At 38.4% G+C, this 26,409-nt stretch overlaps 1 protein-coding gene across 2 annotated transcripts; it reads right to left on the reverse strand.

Annotated features, from left to right (window-relative positions):
- Positions 1 to 25,460, reverse strand: TCEA1 (transcription elongation factor A1). Of its 2 annotated transcripts, none has more exons than XM_042869838.1 (10): positions 25,331 to 25,460; positions 20,166 to 20,228; positions 15,114 to 15,219; positions 7,810 to 7,897; positions 6,621 to 6,766; positions 4,781 to 4,837; positions 4,095 to 4,249; positions 2,377 to 2,523; positions 1,428 to 1,499; positions 1 to 321 (listed from the first exon to the last, which is right to left on the reverse strand). In XM_042869838.1, the coding sequence occupies exons 1-10, from the start codon at positions 25,397 to 25,399 to the stop codon at positions 313 to 315; spliced, it is 912 nt and encodes a 303-aa protein (XP_042725772.1). In that variant the 5' UTR covers positions 25,400 to 25,460; the 3' UTR covers positions 1 to 312. The 2 variants fall into 2 exon arrangements, with proteins under 2 accessions (XP_042725772.1, XP_042725771.1); XM_042869837.1 differs by having other exon boundaries at positions 6,621 to 6,769.
- Between the last annotated feature and the right edge of the window lie 949 nt (positions 25,461 to 26,409).

Raw genomic sequence — 26,409 nt, forward strand, 5'->3', positions numbered from 1 at the left:
TACTTCATTGGTAAAAGTTTAATTTCAACTTACTTACAAAAATGAAAAAATATTTTAACATTCACCATACAATCGAGCAACCTGGCCCTACTGACTATCAGCTATAGGAAGGCATTTAAGGAAATGATGGCTGTGTCAAAATGAAGGCTAACTTCAGGCATGTATGCTGCATTAAAAAAAAAAAAAGAAGAAAGGAAAAAAGAAAACCAAATAACCTCTTGTTCACAGGAAGCTAGCTGCTTAGCCTAGTTTTTAAAGCTAATTACAAAATCCTCTTTCATACTGGTCCAGATGTCTTGATAATTTCTTCCTCTAACAGAACTGTGAAAAGAAAAGAAATTTTATGAGGTCTCCATAAAACTTAATTCTAAATCTTTGCAAGAAGAAACAGCAATATGACACTATACTTTGGATATGGAAATTAGTATTCAAAGCATTTGCTTATATCATACAAGCATGCTGTCACTCAAGCATTTTTATATAGAGACTTTTATAACTACTACCTCAGTAGGGGATTTAAGGACACATCAACTTTTTCTTTGTGCCATATCAAACAACTTCTAAGCTTTATAAATTATTGAGATATCTTCTATCTGTATTCAGTAACAGGAAACATAAAGCAAGACACATAAAAGAACTCCTAAGGCAGTAACCCTAATATATGCTGTGCAGCGTTATTCAGAGAAAAAAACTAACAAAACAAAGATAGCACACAATATTAAACTTAATATTGTATCTTAAATAGTAAATTATGCAGGCCTTCATTTCAGTGTTTCTCTACTTCATTACAATCGTTCCTGAGACAACTTCTGTTGTTGTTTTAACATTTTTTAACTCCCATTTCTTGAATTTTTTTTGTTGTTTTTTTTGTTTGTTTGTTTTATTTATTTATTTTTTATTTTTTATTTTTTATTTATTTTAAGAAATGAAAGCAAATTATCACTGTATTACACTTAGCCCAACACAGGAATATGGCAGCAGTCTCCACTTTTTTATATTCCGCTTTTATTTTAGACTAGAAAATAAAAGGGAAAAGAAACCCATCAAAATGCCTAAAGAAACCTATTGTACCCATCAAAGCAGAGATTAAAAATGGTTAGAAAATCCTTGGGAGAAGACTGGGAAAATCCAGTAGCTATCTTGCAACCACTTTTTAAGGCAAAGCATAATATTGTACCTAGATGTCACAAGGTCTAAGTCAACATCCTGACTTTTACCCTCAGCCAGAACTTGTGCATTCTCAACACCTTTGGCCACAGATAGCTTTCTAATATGAAGCTATTTCAGAATATCAATGTACAGTATCATTTTTGGGTTAAGAAACAACAGTCAACAGAAACTCAACTGTCATTTATGGTAAAACATGAAATTAAGCACAGAACCTGGTTGTCTGCTGTCAGGTATACAGAACAGTCGAATAGCCTTACCTTCCATCTGTTTCCACACTCATTACAAACAACAAACGTTGTCATAGGTTCATCAGCACTGCGGGTTTGAACCTTTGACAAAGGCAAAAGCCAGAGCAGGAAAGGAAAATTAGTACGTTCAACTTTCGTTAGCATGTGTTCAACGTAAAGGTTTAAAATCAAAGTTTAATGTCAATACATTTGGATAAGAATATAAGTTAACTTCGCATCCCAGTTGAAACCACTTTATTTTGTTTGGACTATACCGTGATTATAAGCTTATGTTTTGACAACTTTAGAAGCAGTAAAATACCAATTTCAGTATAGGAACTGTTTGTATATTTCTAGGAAAAAAAATCTGTGGTGAAGCTACACTTTAAAGCTACAACATAGGATACAGACACAAAGGCTTAAAGTCTCATGACTCAAACACAGCTTTCTGTTTGAAGTACCTAACAGACAACAATAAACCATAAACATAGCTAATCTTGTGATAAATATTACATGTCCTGCAGCACCACTACAGTTCTTGGACGTATATTATAATAAGAAAAAATTCTAAGTCAGAATCCTGCATCAGTCCAATGGTAGATGATAATATATGCATACTCACTACCTCCATTAAGAAAAGGCTTACACATTACAAACAGTGAACTAGTTCTCTTCCATGTAAAACTGTATTATTAAAATTAAACCAGAAGAATTAGCAAAAACTCAGCATCACAAACTAGAATTTCAGGAAACATAACTACTATGCTTGAATTTAGATAAAATATTTGGTAAATTAATACAATTAATACAACATTCTTTACATAAGCACACCTATGTAGACCCAACTGTCTCCATGTTTTGTATTTTGTTAGCATTTTGTAACACGCCATTTTGTAATGAACTCTTTTTTTCTCTGACCATGTTTATACAGGGCTTCTGCTATGAGAAAGGAAAATGAATGTCCCGAATAACCACATACCTGGGTATATGTACAGTTCTTCTTTTTGCACTTGCCACACGTAAACAGATCGGTTTGGGTACCTCCTGTTTTGGCCATCTGGTGCTCTCTGATAGCCTCTTTGGTCAGATTTTTGCGCATTTCTTTCAACTCATCACTTGCCATTTCCTGTCACAGACAAAATGGCAGAATTTAGTAGGAAGTTCTTGTTTTAAAGAAAATGAAGTGTGAACCATAGCTCCCATGTGCAGGATCTCAAAAATACATAATAAGCATTATGTGCACAGTAAAAAAAAAAAAAAAAGTTGTTTCTTTTTTTTCAATAGCATTTTACTCTGCATTCTGCCTTGACATGGAATGCAAAATTTTCTATTAATGCCATTTCCCTTAAGACATCATCTGCATGATATAATTATATAATAAGGTTTTATAGCCATTAAATTTGAGACCTTGATCCAATATAGTAATTAAAACAAATAAGGGGCACTGGACAACATGAAACACGTTTCTGCATTTGTACTTAAACACACGTAGAATAAAAACACTGAAAAAATACACTTCAGATACAAACTACTTTTTTTTCCCCGTTCCTTTGCCATCATCAATTTTTTCCTGGCCTCTATATAAGCTACAAAAAAAGCCACTCCTTGATATCAAAGCTAGTCATGATTTTTGTTACTCCTAGATACAACTTTATACCTATCTGGGGCTGGGTACAGGGGAGGGTGAGAAGTAGCAGAACCCAACACATAAGCAGAACTTCAAACTGAAATCAAATGCTATCCATGCTTTTATTTTTCTTTCCTATAACATTTTATTTTTCACTTCTACTTTCTTTATAAATCAAAACAAATCTAGACAGTGAGCATCTGTTTGAATGGGAGCTTCTGTTAAAGTGATCAAAATGTTCTTTCAATAACAAATCTAATTTGATTCAAAGGCCAATTCTCCTAGCTTCCTTCCCATATCATTTATGTCTTCTATTTACTGTAAAGTGTTTCCTTCAAAATCATTTGACATAATCTGTCAAATTTCAGATAAGCTTTAAATCAACACTAAAAATGCCAACAGGACATGCACTTCAAAAGCACAGTGCTACATCTTTCATAGGAGAATAACAGCAGAGGTTAGTATTTGAAAAGCAAATGGCAAGACAGGCTAATGTGGATGGTAGTGTTTCATATCCAGAAGGGTGAATGGCTTAGCAGCTTGAAGTCAGTCACTACCCTGAGCGTAAACCATCAGTAACAGACCACAGAATCATAGAATCCTTAGGATTGGAAGGGAGCTCTAAAGGCTATCTAGTCCAACTCCCTTGCAACGAACAGGGGCACTACAGTTAGATTAGGTTGCAAAGAGCTTATCCAGTCTCACCCTTCAAAGTCTCCAGGGACAGGGTGTCAATCACATCACTAGGCAACCTGTTCCAGTGCCTCACCACCCTCAGTGAAAGAATTTTTTTCCTTATATCTAACCTAAATCTACCCTCTTTGAACTTGAGGCCCATTGTTCTGTATTTCAGAGAATCTGGCAGAAAGCTTACCTGACTCACAGAGAAATTACATTTTCAGGAACCACTAAAATACACCACTTTCATTTCCTCTGCCCTCTATAATTCAGACTGTGCAAACCATGAAAAAGTCTTAGTCCTTCAATAGTACAGGCATTTTTTATTAGTTAGTTAGCGGCCAGGACATAAGTCCAGTAGGGAACCAATTCAAGAGCTATGCTTTACTTACCTCCGCAGTCATTTTGGCAAATTTATCAGGAGGTATGTTCCCACATAACACGTTTTTTCTTAGGTTTGGATTCTTTGCATCCTTGAGATTCGCTATCCTACTTCGTACCCTATTTTTGTATTTCATATCAGTGTTTTTTAATTCTTGAAAAATAGGTGCTTTGGATTTAAGGAACAAAACGAGTAAAACAGAGCACTGTGCATTGTTTTTTTTGAAGGGGAGCAACTGTTTTAAAGAAAAGTCTTTCCCCACTCTCCCATCTCCAAACAGCAGTTACTCTCTGCTCAACACAGCAGACAGTACTTCACATCTTGCCAAAGCCTAATCACTGTTTAGCACATAGCTGGCAAAACATGAATTTGGGGATAATAGGATTTTAACAAAAATTCACAAAAATCACCCAAGGACATAAGCCCAGTCCCTTGTTCTCATTTAATTTCTAACATAATTTCTGTATTAAAAGTAAAAAATAGAAATCACACATACACAGATCCCTCTGTTTAGTTTGTGGTACTTTTCTAAATACTGAATTTCAGTACTGACAAGTTGAACACAGTTTGCTTGTTTTTGTTTTAAATGAAATGAAATATTCAATCTACAGATTAAGTGAACTATTTTTTTTTAAACAGTATCAATGTTCTTAAATACTCTCATCCTAGAGCACAGAGATGCCCAGCAAAGGATATCTTCTTCGATCTGAGAACCCAATTCTTCCTCATCAGCACCAATAGCAATGTAATCATCTGAGGAAAACAAAAATTAGAATATTAGCACTCTGATGATCTCGGCAGTATTTTATATCACCGAGATCCAAGCTGGAACATGAAACAAATCGCAAATAACTAAAATGAATTTCATTTGCTAAGGATTGGTTGACTTATAAAATTTGCTAACAAGACTTTGAAGAAAAATCAGTGTAATGAAGAGCAATAAGAGTTGTAAAAAAAAAAAAAAAAAAAAAAAAAAAAGTAGAATTACCTTAAATCTTTCAGACAAAATTATCTCTAGCTGAAATACATAAAAAACAACTTTGCTGTACAGAAAAAAAAACATTGTCTTCTATTATGCTTGGCAATTACCCATCTCTAAACACAGTGCATCTGTGTTTAGAATAGGCTGTTATAATGAGAAAACATTCTTTATCAAGTTTTATCAATTTTTTCAGCCCACACAACACCAGCTATGTTTTGTATGCATGCAAGAGAAAGATTTCTCTAGAAATACAGTAATTAAATATTATTGTTAAAAACATGCCAAGTAGGGAATGGTCATAAAATATGCAAATTAGAAGAAATGAACCATAGCAATATTGAAGACAACACAATACAACCTAAAACATCTCCAGATAATTGTTTAGTGTTTCTAACCCAAACTCTTCTTCATAAAGACAGCTGCCTTTCCAACACAGCCAGGGACAAATTAGACACAATATGTGTTTTCCTCCTCCTCATTCTAACATGGGTGCACTTTGATGAGTAATAAAAACGAAGTTTCTTCTTCATCTCATGCAGAAGGCCATAGAACAAGAAAACAACCACATATTTTGTGACTGGCATTAGACCTATGGATGAACAGCTTACACATCAAACAGAGATAACACTACAAAAAGATTTCTTGGAAACCTAGTGAAAGTTTCAACTACACATAATTACAAAACCTAAGAAGCCATATGCATCTTTCTAAAAATCTGTTTGTCCTCTGAATTACGTATCTGCAGGATCGAAAGTCTATGGCCTTTAGTCAGCTCTGATTTCTGCCTGTGTCAGAATTCATGTGAATTAAGAGTGAAGTACAGAGTGAAATAGAATAAAACAGATAATTTTGGAAGTCTGCTTACATTGAGTCAGGTTACACTAAGCTAAGAACAGAGAAAAGTTCTTGCAGATGAGAACAACGCATAAGAAAGAATTCAGGTCACTGAGTACAACAGTTGATTTGCTCACTATCTAGCATATCATTCATCAGTCTAAAGACACACAAGTGTACAGGATGAGGAAAAGCAAAACAACAACAAAAAAAGTCAAGCAATTCACAGATGCGTCAAAGGCAGGAAGATGAAGCAGTTTAAGACTAACTGTGACTATATCCATGAAACTTCAAGGTTAAATCAAAACAGAAAGGCATCCTTCAAGATCTAGAATCTGAAGGCTCACAGGACCTCTAGAGTAAGAAAGGCAGTCATGCTTATGGTGACGTTCTCACTCAGAGATAAGACAAAAAATAGCAGTTTCCATTAATAGAGTCAAATGAGGAATTACAGAGGTAATAACTTCCTGTAATGAAGGTTCTCTGTAGACAAGATATCAGATGAATAGAAGCCACAAAATGTCCCATATCACCAGCAACAAAAAAGTAGTTCAATACACTCTCATCTTGCCGAGATTACTCAGTTTATTGCATCTTGAGTGAACTGACCTATGGGTATGCACACACAATTGGGCATAAGAAAGGGTACAGTAAACAGAGACAGAAAAAGAACAGAAGGAAGAAACAGTTAAACCTTAAAATATTGTCTACGGAGCTCACCTCCTGTTCTGAGAGCTGCAGAGAGCATTTCTCTACATTTCACTCGTACAGAATCCGAAGTGCTTGGAGCCCGAGGAAAAGAAGGGATGAAAGAATTTGAGGGAGCACTACCCTCCTCCTTCCTGCTGCTGGAATTGCTACTTGAACTGCTAAAAAAAAAAAAAAAGTAAAAAAAAAAAAAAACCTAATAATAAATGTTTTTTGCATTCTTCAAATCACTTTGTTTGAGGGGAACCCACAGATCTTTTGCTATAACCATTTAATGATATTAATAGAAGAACACAAGACTGTCTAAAGTCAATATAAGACACCACTCCAGAGTCAAAACAATTTTAAGAGTGTCTTCAGAATATTTACCAGGGTATTCCACACAACAGAGACAACAGCAAGTATTTAATCCCATTATGTGGTTACTTATATAGTAAGTTTTTACTCTCAGTTCTCTACATTAACATGAAACCATTTTTCCCTTCAAGGAACTTTACTTTAAAAAATAGTAAAGAAATATCACACTAATGTGCAGTCTGCTTACTGTACTGAAGTGGTACTATGGTTTAAGCAAGCTTTTGCATAGTCTGAAAGTGTTCTCTCACACAAGGGACAAATAATTAGAGGTTATATTCTAATTTGAAAATGGCTGTTGTAAACAGATTTGCTACAAGCATAAATTCGTAGAGAAACCAGACTTGCTGATACTATGCAAATATTTTCAGCACCTCAAGTGCCATGTAGACGGGCTCATCTTTCTGACAACATATATTTTGTCTTTACCAAAAAAAGGTGTCGAACAAGACTGTTTATCAAACATAAAAGCTAACAGACAAAAGAAGTATTCTAAACCTCTAACGTATATAATTACCACAAAGTTGTAACTGAAAGCTACACTTCTCAAAGCTCAGTACTAGTATCGAGAGAGGAAGGAGTCTCTGACAGATAAGACAGAATAAACAAAAGCTAGACTGTCCATATCTTGTCCTGTGGCTTTCATCTTTTCTTAATGTATCAGCAGTAGTCGGATCTTCTTTCTTAGCAACATATCATTTTTTGTACAATGTACATATTTCACAAAATAACATGGAAGATGTTAATATTTAAAATTTTGGCCCAAGTGTATGTATAAATTGGTTGATTTTTCAGGTTAATCCTAATTTATAGTGAACGAGGCTATCCGTCCTCAAGGTTTAAGTACCTTTCCTCTCTTGCTTCAGGGCTGTTTTGTGAGGAAGATGCAGGCTCCTTTTTCTTTTCTTCAGAATCTTTATCAGTTGAAGGTCCATCTGGGAATACAAAGCATGAGAAACTTTCACTCAGTAATCGATTTAAAGCAGTGGTACAATATCTCTGATAATTTCTTCTGAGCCAGTTAGACGTGCTGTCAGCTCCTACTCTCTGATTTATCTCTCTTGCAGTATAGTTTTCACCTCTCACACCCTTGCCACACCAGCAAAGAAAATCTATGTCAACACTTCAAATCCTTCAGGTCAAGTCCAGCATCTGCTTTAACTGGCAGTGAAGATACAATAAAAAAGATCCTAAAGAAGCTTGACAGTAAATCAGCCGCCTGCTTTGGCTTGCTTTCTCCACTACCTACACAGAGCACCCAGTGACACTGCCATCCTGCCATCACTCACCTAATTTTTGTGAATTTCTCCTTCCAAGCCCTCATAGATCTGCCATTACACATCTAACTCTGTATGCTGTTATTACTTGGATGAGCTTATTACAAATTTTAAAAGAGAACTAAATTCAAAGAAAAATAGAGAAAAGCCTCAGTCATGAATTGGGTATCTAAACCTTTGCTTAAGCATCAAAAAGGAACCTCATTTCCTGAAGGATCCTATCCCCATGTTTCTCATGGGAACTTGTGGTATAAAACACACAGATTCAGGTCTCTTCTTACTCAAGCACTTAAAGCACACATCAAGAATTCCATCTCCAGATGTAACCAAAAATTAATGCTTACAAAACAATCTGAGATCCAGACAAGTCCACAAAATTCTCCAGAATATTCTCTACAGGGGAGTGCATATCTATACTCCCCTTATATATTACTATTATATATATTCCCTTATATATTCTGAGTGATTGCCTTTAATAAACTAAAAGTGTTATTTAAAAAATCCTAATAAAGATACTGGTTCAATCAAAGTATTTATTTAAAAAAAAAAAAAAAATCACTAAAAAAGCAAAGTGTAAGCAGAATGGACTGTAGAAGATTTTTGCTATGACACCCAAAGACAGAGAAAGGAAAGAAACCCACAGTCCATTTTTAACACACGCATTCACAACTAGTCTCTATGGCTACAAACACTTACATGATAAATACATTTTTAAATATTCTATTTATGCACGTTACCTCATCTACTCACATCTTAAGCACATGACAATTTTTGCCAGAGGTTTTTAGACAGATATATCAGTATGTATCTTAGGGTAAACACTTGTGAACATTTACTGATACCCTGACTGCATCTTACGTAGGGCAGAGTATAGATGAGACCAGAGGGTAAAGTAGGAGGTAAAATCATGGCTCTTTCTAACCTGAGCAGTCTATGCAAGCATGTCTCAAACAAAAGGTCAAACTTCAGCAGCTGAGACAATTGAACCATCTTCAGCAAATACGTGTTCAAAACTATGCTACCTTTAATCTCTCAGAGAAGAGTTTATATATATTTCTCTTAAATCCAGCTTCATAAATCTGAAAATAAAAACATTCTCTGCTTAGTAGAAATACTCTTACTAAGTCACTCACTTTTATGCATCATACATTGAAAGTATCGAGAAGGTTCAGTGCCTAGCAGTAATTGCTCTTAAACTCACACACGAACAAGGATTACTTATTTTATTAATTACATACTGTTCTTTTGTCAACACAGTGTTCAACAGGGGAAAAAAATATTTATCGTTGAGAAATGAAAGTCTCTTGTCTCCTCCAATTAGCTTTTTTACATCCAGTGGCCAGACTCTGGAGCAAAGGAAGAATGACAGCTAATGGGAACTACAAACCACCATAAAAATACAACAAAGATGGAAAAGTGGCTTGTGACAGATACTTAAAAATTCAAATAAACAAGTGATTCACATCAGGAAACACACAGAAGCAGATAAATATTTAGAATTAAAATTTAAACTAAGTTCCTCTGAAGAGTCATGATTTTTTTTTTTTTTTAAATTGTACAGCTATTATAACTTACAAAACCCTTTTTTTTTTCCAGGAACAAACTGAAATTATCATCAATTTTAGAAATGAAAAATTTAACTTCAATTTTAGCCACTACTGCTTCAGAAGCCCATTAACAACAAACTAACACAGACACTTGAGGCTTTTGCTTCCTTTTAAATAACAGAAGTTAATTTAAAATAATATCCAGTTGACTGAAGGTTTGCAAACACAACTCCAGTCTACCAGAAGGGCAGGAAGGAGGATCCAGAGAATTATAGCCTTGTACGTCTGACCTCAGTACCAGGGAATGCCATGGAGCAGACCATCTTGAATATCATCGTACAGCACATACAGGACAACTGAATCAGACGCAGTCAGCACAGATATATGAAAAACAAGTTCTGCCTGACTAACCTGATCTCCCATGACAAGATGACCTGCTTAAAAGATGAGAGAACACATGCCAATATCGTATATCTTGACTTTAGTGAAGTATTTGACAGTTTCCAATATCTACTGGAGAAACTGGCCTCTCATGGCTTGGACAGTTGTACAATATGTTGGGTGAAGAACTGGCTAGATGGCCAGGTTCAAAGAGTCACACCAAATGGAGCTCAATCCAGTTGGTGACCGGTCACCAGTGGTGTCCCCTATGAGCAAGCACTGGATCAGTTTTGTTTAATATTTTTATTACCAATCTGGATGAGGGAATGGAGTGCACACTGTCATCCAGCGTGACAGACAAAAACATGTTAGGCAGGACTGTCAATTTACTTGAGGGTAGGAAGGCTGTGCAGAGGGACCAGTTGCATCCAATTATCTAACATTCAACAAGACCCAGTGTCGAGTCCTGTACTTGGGTCATAGCAACTTCACACAGCAGTGTGAACAGGAGAAGAGGGGCCGGAAAGTTGCTCAGCAGGAAAAGACCTGAGGTTGCTGGTCAGCAGCTGGCTGAATGTGAACTAGTCATGTGCTGAGATAGCCTAGAAGGCCAATAGCTCCTTGCTTGCATGAGATAAAGCGTGACCTAAACCAGGGTAGTTATTGTGTCCTTGTACACCACATCACTGAGACTGAACCTTGAGTATTGCAGTCGGTTGAGAGCTCCTCACTACGTAAAGGATACTATGTTGCTCAAGCAGGGGTAGAGAAGAGCAGCAATGGCAGTGAAGGACTAGAAAACAAGGTTTAATGAGGAGTGACTGAGGGTACTTGAGCTTCAGTTTAGTTTAGAGATGAGATGGCTGAGGGGAGACCTCTTTACTCTCTAAAAATCCCTGTAAGGGAGTTATAAGGAGGAGGATGTTGCTCTCTTTTTCACATGCCTAGTAATTGAACATGAGAAAACAGTCTCAAGTTCTGCTATGGGAGGTATATCAGGAAGAATTTCTTCAAACAGAGGAGCTAATAGTTGAAACAGGCTGACCAAAGCAGAGGCATTTAAGAGATGTGTGGGCAGGGCACTAAGGGATGTGGTTTAGCAATGGGACTCAGCCTGTCAACCTGATGGCTGGACATGATGATCTTGATTTTTTTTTTTTTTTTTTTTTTTTGGAACAGGCTGCCCAGAGAGGTTGTGGATGCCCCATCCTTGGAGGTGTTCAAGGCCAGGTTGGATGGGGCTCTGGGCAGCCTGGTTTAGCATTAAACGTGGAGGTTGTTGGCCCTGCATGTGGCAGGGGGATGGAGATTCATGATCTTTGAGGTCCCTTCCAACCCTGGCCATTCTGTGATCTTTTCCAAGTCAGATGATTCTACAGCTCACACATGACATGTAAAAGAAGAGGTATTCTAAAAGTACTTTTGCACTTGCCATCTTATAGACATATAATACTTAACAGTAAACACTATTTCTGCACACAGACTGTAATTTAGGAGCTTATTTTCCTCAATAAAAATTTCAAATCGGCCAGTAAGTTTTTAGATGCCCATGAATAACTAAACCTAATGACAGCATTACCATATCTGTAAGATTGTACCAGACTGTACCAGACTTGCTCCAGCAGAATCAAAATTACGCTTGAAATAACAGAGGATCATATACGCAAACTCAATTGAATAACAGACTTCTGCATAGTCTGGCTAGTGTTAACTTGGTAACATTGAGACAAAATTGCTCAGGCATGCTTAAGACAGACTTTTTTGATTTTAAATTGACATTTCAAAGTGTGCTTGACACATTTGTATTGTGATTGGTTTTTGGCTTTTTTTTTTTCCTGGCAATACAGGATCAGACTTACACTTAAGATTATTGTCCAATAATTCTGCATTTCCATCCCAGTACATAAGCTGACTGAGGTTAAATCTACTTAAAGATCTAGACATTCTTTTTCACTGTATACCCTTAGATTTTAGTAAGAAATTATTAGTGATTTTTCTACATATATATACATATATATATATATATATATATAATTTCGGTTATGAGGAGTTCTTCAAATATATATATATATATATGTGTGTGCATGTGCGTGTAACATATACACATATATACACATATATATATATTTGAATTGATACCCATTGATACCCAAAAAATTGATATCCATTGATTCATCTGTATAACAATCTACATACTCAAGTACTTGGCAAAATAGTAACTTCTTGCAAACTCCATGTTATGACACAGTGTTATTTTATTCTGAGAACAGAATTTGCTTCTTCATGTAAATTGTGACCAACTAGGATGTGCGGTTTAACGTTTTTATAGCAACATCTGAAAGTAATCTTTCACTATAGCTCACGCAGTGACTCACTCCAGATATTGCCTAGGAGCCCTCTGCTGGGCAGCTTCTGACCTCACTTGAAAAACCATTTGTAACCCAGCATAGTTTTAAGCAAGCCAAAAAATCTGTTAAAACTCTGGTGATTCACAACCTTATTTTGATTTCTAGTTTCCCATGCACCCTTGAAACATAAGTTCCGAAAGCATTCAACTTAGTACATGCAGCCTGAACAAAGATTCTTTCCTAAATTCAAAATATCATTTATAAAAATAACTCACAAAGATTTCAGATCTCTGAGTACAATGCTTGGTATGATTAACAGCTGTCCGCTTCTGTTGCCATCTTTGATCCATACCATTTTACATGCACTATAAACAGCATAATCGAAACTGATTTCTCAAGCAGCTCAACATAGGGTATTTCGTATTCTTCTGAGAAAGTCAAAACTAATGATAAAACAGAATAAGATTACTTCGTAAAATTCCCACCCAGTAAGTCATGCAGCCCAAATAAGTCTTGTAATTCTGGACGTTCTAATTACCAACCAATGAAACAAGAGGTGAAGCATTTGACCTACCGTGCTTTATTATGCGCTCTACATTGTCATCAACAAGAATCTAATTATGTCAGATTTTAATACAAAGAGTGCTGTATTTTCAAAAATAATTTGATTTTATTCTGTACATGCATAACCATAAGTGTAACAGACCTGGCACAATCATGTACATGCAGCAGTGTCTGTCCCGTAACAAAAATTAGAGTAAGATAAAGGTAACAAACTCTCTGTCCCAGGAAGAACATATACAGTTCTGACTGTAGTCAAATATTTGCTATTTACTTCCCAGTTCTTCATACGTTTGAGATCACCTGATGTAAGCAGCCTAAAGGTAGATTCTCACAATTGTCTTAAAACAATCTGAACGTAGCAAACCATTAAAAGGGGCACCTTTTAAAGTTCCACTTTTCCCCAGCTGTGTGCTACTGCTACAATCCGTCTGCAAGAACTGCAAAAGAGCTGGATCAAGAAACCAACAGTTGAAAAGAACTCAGAAGAAATAAACAAAATGTTTAGTTTACAACTCCTGAGTTCCCTTTTCTGACCTCTTCAGTACAGGAATGAGCAAGAAGGCCTCTCTGCAGAAGGGAAGGAAAACCTCCTTCAGCTGCAACCTATACTTTGATGAACCTATCATTACCATCAGACACCAGAGACTTATTCCAGTTTTCCATAGCAAGAACACACTCAGAGGTTGAGGAATTGTTTCACAGTGTTTGAACAGTTAAATATCAGTCAGCCACAGCTAACAATATATTAACACAAATTTGCCTGACTTCAGACATTACAGAAAATCAAGCAGAAGACTATTTCTGTTATCTTAAACAAATAGTAATCCCTTTGTTGAATGGGTAGTGACACCAAGAAGAGTTACTATTACTTGCCTAATTAGAATTATCTAATGTTTAAAAGTGTTAAAAAATATCTCTGGTACAGAAGCTGTAGCTTACGAGGATGTACAAATTATTGAAAAGCAGATTATAAGAACTCTCACAATTTCTCCTTTTTTTACATATCAAGGCACTGTCTAATTGAAACAAAGACATTTCTATGCCATTTACAAAAGGAGTCATAAAATGTTTGCTAATGCTTCATGACCGATAACACAGCTAACTGGGATAAAATAAGGCTAACAAAATGGATAAATTGAAGTTGACTGAGGCTGGCAATGAAATGGGAGGCATGTATTTAGCACATTCATCTAGAGAATATCAAATATTTAAATCAGTAGAAAATTATACAAACTGTTTCCTATTTCAAAACCTTGAGCCTCCTGAAGCTTAATTTATCTAAATTGGGATACAAAGAAACACAATTGAGTACAATACTATGTTGTATTAGATACACTATCTAGAAGACAGCTTAAGATTTAAATCATTTCAAATACAATAAGTGCTACAAGATATCCTCATACAAAACCCTGTTAACAGAAAGCTTTTGGTAACTGCATTCATTGCAGTAACGGAAATGAAAGAATTTTCTAAAACTATTAAGGTTTTACAAAGTACAGGTTTAATTAGAGAAACATTCACTATCTCTAACAGTATTTTAAGCTTTTTTTTTTTTTTTTAGTTTCTTCTCTTTACAAATGAGTTTATAACCAAGCTTCAAAGGGTACACACTTTCACATGAGGTTCTGCATGAATTCTTCAGAGTACCTTTTACGTTTGACAGAGGAAATAGTCAAGAAAAGGCTTTTTAGCTTTTAATACTGCAGTACAATACTGCTCACTCAACAGCACGCAGTGAGGTTTGAGAAATGAGTCATGTTGCAGAAGCTGGTTTCCTACTGTTTGTCAGCACTAGTCAACGCATATTAACTTTGCTTCTGACTGTATTTTCACAGTAATCATCTGTGGTAGTCAAAGAGGTTAAAAAAAAAACAAAAACCTACCTCAGCACGGATAGATTCAATACTTAAGCAGCAGCACAACTATTTCTGAAGAATGGAAGTGTAAGGATTTTTATCAAGTCCACATATAGTTGTAATACACAAAATTAGTTTTTTTTTCCTTAAAAAAAAAAAAGAAAAGGTTGTGTCATACCTAACAGTTTCTTCCAAGATTTGATCAAAGATTTTGCTAAAGAAGTAACTTCTTCATCTGTGCTTTGCTTGCGTATTGCATTCACTGACATTCCAATTCTGGTAGTCTGCAACAGAAATGAAAATACACGCTATAAGAAGTGGCATGAAGATAATTGATTAAATTAACATTTCTAAAGCTGCTTTTTAGACAATTTTATTTTAGAGAGATGTATTTTTATTTATCTTCATGACTATCAGGATGAAATGCTGCAAGCCTTTACAGAACTTTTTTAAAAACACACAGTGCATTTTACGAAGAAATACAACACTACCATTTGTCTCCATCACAGAAGTTCAGAGTTAAGGGAAATTGGACCAAGTATTTCTGTCCTTAAACCACTTCAAAGAAACTCTACAAACTACTGACCTAAACTAAGCGTGGCATCCAGACTAGCTAAGAACGTGAAAGTCTTTTACACATTTTAAAGTCAAAAAAAAAAAAAAAAATACTGTAGTAAAGGTTATAATCACAAAATCTTATTTTCCTGTGACACAATGACTGCAGTTATATTTGGTATGAGCAGAAACTTGCTAAATGTTTCAGTAACTTCATATTTTTCAAATTCCCATTTACTGACTATGGAAGAAGCTGTACCTGTCATGTTGGGAGTGATGGTGTTTTACATCCCAGTCATTTTAGCAATACTGAGACTTATTAAAATTTTAAGCATAGAGGTTTCTGCGTTTAGGTAGAAACAATAAGAAAAGCTTATCCTTCTGAAAAGGCCAAGCTGACAATGGGCTTTAAAGCTTTGGCTCTACTGCCACCTATAGAGTGAAGATGATATTTATGAGCTACTCAAGATTATTTTTTTTTCCCTCCTTTTAAGATCTATAACTTATGTCCTCATGGACATAAATTTAGATAAACAGCAGTAGAAGCATCATTTCACAATATTTTCAGCAAGCATCTTAATATAAGAAAATAGAACACCTCCATACTTTCAGTTTTGGGAAAGAAGTACTTTGCACAAGTATTGTACTACAATATCATATTTTGACTGATTACTACATTTTTACATTGTTCTTAAGATGCCCAGCTTTGCTGCATTTATTAATGGCCAGACTCACTAAGTATGATTTATTCCATTTATTTTTGCAGTGGCTTGTCATAAATATCTTCTCCTTCTCCTTTAAAGGAGAAGTTAAATCTAAGCATTACACTAAAAAAGGAAATAATTTGTTTCTGAAAATTACCCCTTACAACCCACATAGCACACTTCTCTAGGCACTCTGGATGTGCTAAGTGATTGGAAACATACTGAAATCTTCAGTAGATATTTCAGCAAAGGAGGTACATCAAAATCCCAGGTCTGAACATAGTTCTGAACATATTTTAGACTGAAGAAAACAGATGGCTACTCACTTGTAACTAAGGCTTCTCAAGATGGTCTTCGTGCACATCCACACTAACAGAAAGCGTCAAACAGATGCAGAAGTTCTTCCCTATTTCACCTTTCCCCCTCATGGCTGAGCAGTGAGCACAGACCAAGGACTTCACTCATTAGCAGCTATTTGGCATTTCTTTACAGCTGCCTACGTGCTCTTTCCATGATATGCTGTATGGGAACTGCTGAATCATGGCCTGAACCTCTGATTGATCACCTAAGACAAGCCATGAGTGAGCCCTGGGAGCACAGGTGAAGGCAATTCACCTGTGCTGCTAGAAGGGGTGGAGCCTGGCTGCACCTCTCCTAAACCAATTTAAGAGCTGGCTACCAGTAGGGAAGGATCTCTTTCTGGAAATCCCTCCTTTGGAATTTTACAGCTAGCCAAGGACAAGGGTAAGCCCTTTATCTATTCTTTTTGGTGTAATAACATGCTTAGCCAAACTCCCTTGTGTATTTCTAATTACAACACCTGTATATTCATTGATTATACATTTGCTCTAGCAACTAGTTAAGTATCACACAAAGACCTAAACAGAGCAGAATTGATCAACTGCTGGATATTATCCACAAAAATAATTAGAGGGCTGGAGCACCTCCCATATGAAGATAGGCTGAGGAGCTGGGCTTGTTCCTTCTGGAGAAGAGAAGGATGTGGGGTGACCTCACTGCAGCCTTCCTGTCCAAACAGGAGCTTATAAACAGGAGGGGAGTCAACTCTTTGAAAGGGTTGATAACTGCAGGACAAGGGAAAATGGTTTTAAGTTGAAGGAGGGAAGGTTTAGGTTGGATATCAGGGGAAGTTCTTTACTATGACAATACTATGACAATGGTGAAGGGCTGGAACAGGCTGCCCAGAGAGGTTGTGGATGCCCCGTCCCTGGAGGTGTTCAAGGCCAGGTTGGACGGGGCCCTGGGCAGCCTGGTCTAGTATTGAATGTGGAGGTTGGTGGCCCTGCATGTGGCAGGGGGGTTGGAGCTTCGTGATCCTTGAGGTCCCTTCCAGTCCAAACCATTCTGTGATCCTATGATTAATTTTAGATTAGGAAAGTAACATTTTTGAACTCCATAAAACTGTTGTTTGAATGAGAGAAATGTACCTAACAAAAAAAAAAAAAACTTACCCTTCACTGGTAACTGGGAATGATCCTCTAATTTATTTACTTGAAAACTCATGTAAGCAATCACAAAAGGTCATTGTTAGCGCAGTCATTTGGTGTATATAACTACACATCAGCTATCAGCATTTGAAGTTTCCTCAGTCTTCCAGCCTAGAGAACTGCTACTATAAGAATCATTTCAAGTCAAAGACTCTTGTATTTCTGTCTAGTCCAATTTAACCCCCGAAACTCTTTTTTATAAGTTTATAATGTGCAGGTATTTAAAAACTCTCCTCTGTTCAAGTGAATCACTCTTCCCTATTTCATATTTCTCAGCACTTGCTTGCATTTACTGTGTTCTATTTTTGAATAGTAAAGAAACTCAGACTTGCATAAACACCTGTTTTCTCTCTCCACCAAATCATTCAGGCTGGAGGCTTAACAGCTAGGCCAAGCAGCTGAGGAAGAACAGCAATCAGTAAAGCAAGCAGAGATGTTACCAACTTCAATTGCAATGAAGTAATAAGACAGAATTTGGAAAATTTGGCCCAAAGGATTGACAAATAAAGCTCTTGAGAATAACCACATCAAGCTTCCCAGGTCTCCATAGCTTGCCAGTGAACTGGCAAGTAACTAACAAGGACTGTATATCATAGCTCAGTTTCATGTAGGGGTGTGCACCTGCACATGTGCAATTTCCAGTAAAGCCTGCTGGTTCAAACGAAGACATCTACCTCACTCACTGTCCAGCTGCGCACTACCTACAATGAGGATCTAAAGACCAATGTACTTATTATTATGCAGCTGCTAATAAATCCCATGATAATAAATACATGAGCTACTGGCTGTTCACACAGGTGAGCAAGCTTACACATAACTTGTGGTATGTGAAACTGACTGTGTTGTAATTGCTTTATCTTACTGTGACAGAAGTCCAATAACACAGACTCATGCCACAAGCACTAGCCCAAACTGCTGAAGTGCACTTTCCCACCCCATGCACCTGTAAATTGTCCCCAGTTCAGACTGAAGTGACAGTCATGCTATGAGATGAGATGTCACTTCTCTTACTGCAAAGGAATAATGAAGCTATCAGTCAGAAGTGCTCTTCTCTGTGTAGGCAATTTTGAAATGGTTTTCCCTCATGTCCCATGTCCATTTGAATATATCAGTCAATATCTCCATCTACACAGAGGAAGTTAGTGCTCCAATTCTCTCACTGTCATCCCCCTTGACATTAGCACACCAATGACCACCAACTAGCAGAGCTGAGAGTGTGATCACTCCACATTTGAATCATTCTTCCAAATCCTCCATTGCTTAAGCAATGTTAGGAGACTACTAGAAAACATACAGCAGACTTCACATATTTATCAAACTCAGGAAAAATAACACAAATTTCAGTCTAAATGAAATCTTACACAGCCAAAGAAGTGTTTTGGATACAGGAATGGATGCTTCAGAAAAACTTGACTAAGCTACAGAATCAATTACCTTCTTTATTCAGACCCTCAAGGTCTGAAGGGGAAAAAGAGTACAGTGTCATGAGATACACTAATTCATGCAAAAAGGTGAAATTTCAATTAAAGTTGCAAATAATAAATGGCAATCACTAGTACTAATAATGTGCTGAAATACATTATACAAAAACATAGGCAACACTGACACTACTTAGATCTTTCCAGATAATCCTGCATCTGCAAATTAAACGTCACTTAAGACAACATTACTTTTCAGTCTTTTCCAGTTTAAGTGCCTACCACAGCAAAAAAAACCCTGAACTTTTGCTAATCTCTGCTATTTGCAAATTTTCAGAAATGGGTAATCTCCAGTTAGTTTGGGACAAAGATTGATCACTGCAGAACTATATAACCAACTCTAAAACTTTACATGTAAATAAAATTCACTGATACGCTTTTTCGAAAGAATTTATAAAAGTAATGTTAGAGATGTAAGAGATAAGCAGAATGAGATTGTAATGCATGTAAGAGAGATTGTCCCACACCACTACACCCCATACAAAGGATGCAGAATTGGTACTGTAATTAACTATAGAATTACACTACTGGAAGGTACATGTTTAAACAGGTAATGAAGAAACACAAACCTACCAGAAGGTATGAACGATGGTTCTCCTCAATTACAGTCCAGAAACAGAACTAACTACATAAAAGGAGGACCTCTTACCAGGTGCATAATCCTTCATCAAATAAGGAAACATATCACACTTGTATTAACAAGAAATTAGGAGTGCACGTAAGGGAAATCTATGAACAGTGCTCCACCATGACAACATCCACTATTTTCAAATCAAAGGTCAACTTCAATAACTTGCTGCTGGAAGAAAGCACTTCAGAGCCCTAAATCATAGTGAAATAATACTATTTAGCCAAAACAGCAACAATTCTTCAAGACCTTTCTCCACATGAATCTATTTAAATAATGCAACCTTCCAAATTTGCTGGCTTCACTTTCATTATTATGGAGTTAATTTTTGCAACATAAAAACAAAAGAAGTTGTACCTGTAATAACTCAAGGGTCATGGGAATATTCTTAAGCTCCTTTAATAAATCAAGAGCTCCAGCCTGCAAAACCAAACAAAAAAAAAAGAGTCAAGTCAGTAGGAATCAAGAACTTCAAATATAGTGCCAACAGCGTATTCTTAGTCTTAAAGTCCCAGATTGGATCCAAACCATCAGCTTTCAACTTGCCCACAGAAAAATCCCAGGAAAAGTAACATTCTGATTCACCAACTCTAAAAATTAACCAACCTCAACTCAGAATTCAGTTTCCACTGAAAGACCAGAGAAGTTTAATCCTGTATAATTCAAATGCTAGTCACTGTATTCTGTAAGTTGCTCCTTAACCACTACACATCCTCTCAATAATGTATTCAGGTGCATGTCACTTATCATAAATTAAACAACAGCACACTAAGTGAAGAACCTCACGTGTTTGAGAACAAGAACTTGGAATTGAGAAACTCTGCAGTCTATCAGTAACACAGCTTGTTATGACTAACTTCCCTATCTGTATTTAGAGTGGTTAAGCCATAAAGTTATACTGGTTTATACACTGTTTTACTAGACACAGGTTTAATGTCCACCACAGAAAGAGACATCCATGTAAGCAGGTTTACTAACAAGTGCTCCAGCAACAAAGCTGCACAAGACTTGCTTAGAAGTCTTATTTTCAACTATTCACTTCAATTCAGTGAAATTACGTATATTAAATCACATAGGTTGGTGCAGACAGATAACAGTATTCATTCTACATCACACTGGCCAAGCATCAACTTTCTCCAAAATGGAAGCCAGAGACCATCCCAACGCACTACAACATCTGAACCAATACATTTGTTTATTACATGACGTGGCTCTTTATTCCTTTTGCACTGCTATGACAAGGAAAGGTACAAACAAATACTGTATGAGCAGCAATCTTCAAGATAGATGAGTCCATTTCAGAGACTGCAATTAATAGTAATTAATTAGTAGCAGATTAGCTATCTATACACACAACTACTTTAACAAGTCATTCACTTGCCATGCTGGCCTTACTTAAAAGTTTTCAAATATGTGAGCAACATGCTTCAGAATTTACTCATTTATTTCAGCAAAGCTCTGCAGCATCCACTCCTCACCACACACAGGGCTGCCCAGCAGAGGACAGTAGCCTCACAAAAACTAAGTCACGCCTGCTATTCAAATGCATCTGGTTCTCAACCTGTGACTTAAGGAGAGCAAGGCAGCAAAGGACCTCTCTCACAAGAGGCCACCGTACCTGAGCTAACTTCATCACATCTCTGCCTTTTTTTTTTTTTCCCTTTAATTTAAATTTGTTTGGAAACAAACCCCCAAATCCCCTTCTTTCAGTTCATTAAAATTCAATTCCCTTATTTTTCTTTACCTGTCACTCAACATATCCCATTTCACTTACCATATTTGCTTTTCCATACTTAAAATATACATTTTGCATATCTTCATTTGCATTTGTCCTTCCTTTTAAGTTCTCCCCAATCAGCTTCTCACACTTGTTGCAAGGGAACTCAAGTAATCTGCTGCTGCACCCGCACCATCTTACAATTTAACCACTAAAGATAACACACAGGACAACCACTAAGAGGCTGAGAAAAACAAAAGTTTCAGGTTTGTTTTTTTTTTAAAAACTTTTTTTTAAAAACTTTTTTTAAAAACTTTTTATAAACTCAGGATATTGGTATAGCACAGCAATGATACTGTAATGCAAAGTAGGAATTACAGCACGCTTCTCATCTCATCTTAGAAATACATTCCATTCAAAATTTCCCTCTAATTTTTTTTTTTTTTTTAACTGCAGGTACCAGAACAATTTTATTATTTCCAGCCTAAACACCTTCCAAAACAGCTTGACATACAGCAGGTGAGCAAGCCATACAACTAGCAATAAGAAAAAAGAGATGAAGCACTCTATACACAGTAGTTACCTACATGTGATGCCCTCACATTCTCAAAATTTGTAATGCATTGATGCTTTCTAATCCTTAACTCTTCTCTAGTCAATTACATTAAGTACACTAAATAATAGATGCTTTACAATTAAATCTGAATTAAAAACTGCACCACCAATAAGTGTACAATCAATAGGTATGCAGATGTTAGGCTTAGTAAAATCATAACAGTGAAAAGTTAATCAAAACAAATGGAAACGCTCACCAGTATCATAAGCTCACAGTAAACTCCACAAGGAACAATTGCCAGGAAGAAATTCCTACTCAGTGGCAGTCAGCCCTTAAATGGGGTCTAGGAGAGGTGGAGCCAGGCTCCACCCCTTCCAGTAGCACAGGTGAATTGCCTTCACCTGTTCTCCCACGGCTGATTCATTGCTCGCCTCAGGTGGTCAATCAGAGGTGCAGGCTGTGATCAACAGTCCCCATACAAAAACACACTACAAAGATAATTATAAATCTTTTTTTGCAAAGCATTTCTGTAATCTTATAGGAATTGAAAGACAGGGTCCCATTGAAGGAGGTTTCCAGCTTACCTTAACTTTCATCTATGCATTTAGCAGATTATCCTTCTCAGCCTCCCTTAGATGATCAAATCATAACAACAGAAACATGCTCTACGTGTGTAGTTTAAAGTTAGGCTTCAGGCTACAGAAAATGTAATGTGTTTATGAATATGGCAGACTTATACAGTTATACATCTGATCTACTTCAGGAAACAAACATTTATTGACACAGACAACTTTATGTTTTCTTTTCTGAACTTACTCAACTGTTTTATCATCCATCCTCATTGTTTATACTTATTCATCAAAGTAACTTAGTGGAAGAAGTGTACCTACACACAAATGAGAGCTACAGGAGGGTACAATATGCATTTTAACCAAATCCCAATAATTCTGAAGAAGTAGTGACATGTATCTCAAAAATGTAGGCACCTGAAGTAATAGCAGAATATGTATCTACTGTGTATTAAACACAAAATTGCATCGTTATTTTGTCCTAAAAAAAAAACCTCTGTGCACCACATCAGTAAAATAGTTATGAAATCTGCCCAGATACAATTAAACCCTTCATTAAAGCAAGTCACAAAGAACGTGACTCAGGATGGATGTCTGCTCTGACTGCCTTTTCATCCCATCAAAAGAAACGCCGCACAGCTCTCTGTCACAGGCACAGAGCCTCCATGTGTAGCAGACTGTTTCCTGCCATCAGGCTCTTGACAACTTCAGAGAGAAATGGCATCAAAGCCTTTTTTATTGATGGGTTTCATCAAATCATTCTCAAAGACACACACTAAATGTATACTGAAACACAAAAAAAGTGTTTCAGACTAAAATGCATGTTGGCAGCATAAAGAAAGGTTTCCTGTTCATTTTAGAATCATAGGATCATTAAGGTTGGAAAAGACCTCTAAGATCATCTAGTTCAATCATCAGCCTACCCCCACCATGCCCACCAACCATATCCCTTAGCACCACATCTCCACATTCCCTGAACACCTGCAGGGATGATGATTCCACCACTCCCCTGGGCAGCTTGATCCAATGTGTCAACACACATTTAGGAAATTTTTCCTAATATCCAAGCTGAACCTCCCTGGCAGCGTCCCACTGAGGCTTGCCCCATGGACATGGTACCACTCTCTGCAGCTGTGAGATAATTTGCTTACACACACCAGAGCATGAGCATGTCCCCGGCTGCTGTTAGAAGTTATAGCCCTAAGCCTCCCAGATCCCCAGGAAATAGATGATGGTCAGTCACCAGGAGCATCCATGGGATCAGTGCACTGGTAGCCATTCCCATGTTGTCTGACAGTGTCACTTGCCTTCTGTTGCCAGAAGCCTCCTAGATAACACTGAATTGACTGTATCTCACTATTCTTGCTATCATGGTATTCAAACATTCAACATGTTTTGACAAGCAGTCAACATGTTTTTCTCAGAATCACAGAACGGTTTGAGTTCAAATGGACCTTAAAGCCCATCTAGTTCCATTTGCCTGCTGTGGGCAGGGTTGCCACTACCAGCTCAGACTGCCCAGGGCCCCATCCAACCTGGCCACCAGGGATGAGGCACCACAGCTTCTCTGGGCAGCCTGTACCAGTGCCTCACTACCTCTGAGTAAAGAGCTTGCCCCTAACATCTAATCTAAAGCTACACTCCTTTAATGTAAAATCATTAACCCTTGTCCCTTCTCAACACAGAGAGAGTCCAGTCCCAGCTTTCCTGCATCCAGCGTCCTGACTGGATGTCCTCTGATACACTACTCCAACATCAGAGCTGGGAAAGCGAAACAATGAATCCTTTTGTGCTTAGAAGTTGAAGGGGGGAAGGGGAAAGGAAGAAACTGAGTGTTACTGTATCACGAGGAGCTTGCAGATGAGTTTTCTAAGAGCAAAAGGGATATGAGCCTCCACTTGTGAGGCAGACTGCTGCCAGAACTTCAGCGCCTAGGTGCAAGTGCTGCAAGCTGCCGTCCCTCCTCTACCAACCTTACTTAAAGTATCTGGTGTTGCTGTTGGCTATACAAAACTCGGTGCAGTCAGTGGGAACCAGATAAGTTTCATTGCTTTACTGCAACCAGTAATGCTACAAATATGCAAGCCTTAGTAAGTACTTGATTTTTTTTCTTTTGCAGGAAAAATAAATATTGCTGAAGCATCACACAGTTTTTAACTGTCACTTGTATGCTACTTTGTGTGTCACCGTATCAGGCACTTGGCCTGATAAAGGGGGGAGGGAGGTTTGGGGCTCAGCCCACGTGTGCTTCAGAACTCTGCCCACACAGACGTGGCCAGCAGGACCATGGCTGCTCAGCCACCTTCACGGCTTTGAAGCCTCACCGTCAGTGCTCCTACACGAAAACAATGTATTCGGAGGAGAAACCCGCCCGCGCCTTTCCCACCCAGCTGCCGGCCGCGTACCCGAGCCGGCCGCCGCCTGCTCCGCCGGGCTCAGCGCGGACACCTCTGCGGGCCAGCACACCGAGCCCGCCTCTCCCGGCGGCGGGACGCGAGCAGCCGGGCCAGGGGAAGCTACCCCGACCCCGCCGCCAGGCTGAGGGCTCCCGGGGCCGCCCCCGAACGCCGCGTGGCCGCTCACAGCTTCCCGGACGGCGGCAGCCCCCGTGGGCCGAGAGGGGCCCGCTAAGAGAAGGCAGTGCGGAGCCGGCCGGGGACCGCGCCTCGCCCCGCCTCACCGCGTTCTTCTTCTGCACCATCTTGTCCATCTTCTTGGCGATGCGGATGATCTCGTCCTCCGTCGTCATGGCTGCCGGGGCCGGCGTGGCGGCGGCACCCCCAGCACCGAGACGCGACAGCGGAGCCGGGCGGGAGGGCGGGACGGTGGCAAGGCCGGGACGGAGGCGGGCCGCGGCGCAGCGCCCCGACCCAGCAGCCCCAGCGGCGGCGCCAGGCAGCGCCCGCCGAGCGCCGGCCGCGGGAGCCACAGGCAGCGCTGCGGCGCGCCGACAGCAGGCGGGGGCGGGGCGGGCCTCGGGCAGGGGGCGGGCCGCGGGAGCGCCGCTCGTACCCGCCTCGGCTCGTGAGCGAGAGGGAAACAGCGCTGAGGGCACGGCGGTGGCTGCCAGGCAGGACAAAGTGCAATTGAATGAGCTGCTCGCTGCGTTATCCTCTCCAGTTCGCGGTGCTCGTCAGCCCTGAGAGAAACACACCTTCCACGCACAGTTACAGCCCTGCCTCTCGGCATGCCGCCAGGAATCAGTCATTTTGTTTTCGACTGCAAGTAACAGCGCTTCTCTTTAAGCGGGGAGAAAATCCCTTCTTCCCTAGAGCCTGAAAGGTCTTTCAGAAGGTCTGCCTCGAAGAGTGTGTCGTGGAGGATTTCAGATGACAATTTTAGATGAGGTTCAGGACTCAGCTCTAACACAAAAGCAACGGAGACACAGCAGAAACCTTTACCTGAGCCCCACATTACACTGCAGGGTGCTAAATGGCTCCTGGTCTCCACGGTAGCCCAAGCCTTGTCTGTGTTCAATTGGGATACAAACTGGTGAAATTTGATGTAAATCTATGATGTGCACCATCAGTTAACTTGTCCATTAATTTATCTCCCTTAATTTTGTTGTTGAGAGAATAACAAACAAACAACAACACAGCTTCATTTAACTACTTTCACTGCATTTACTTCAAGAAAGCAGTCAGTATATCTGCAGGTTACATAAAGATGATATGCAGATTATCCACTGCTGAGATTCAGGAGGGTGTTCATACATGCCTCTAGACTCTATTATTAGGAAGCTTGCAGTGCTGCAGATGT

The sequence above is a fragment of the Lagopus leucura genome, unplaced genomic scaffold, assembly GCF_019238085.1.
Source record: "Lagopus leucura isolate 7727_CA_CO unplaced genomic scaffold, USGS_WTPT01 Super-Scaffold_100002, whole genome shotgun sequence".
Lineage (NCBI taxonomy): Eukaryota > Metazoa > Chordata > Aves > Galliformes > Phasianidae > Lagopus > Lagopus leucura.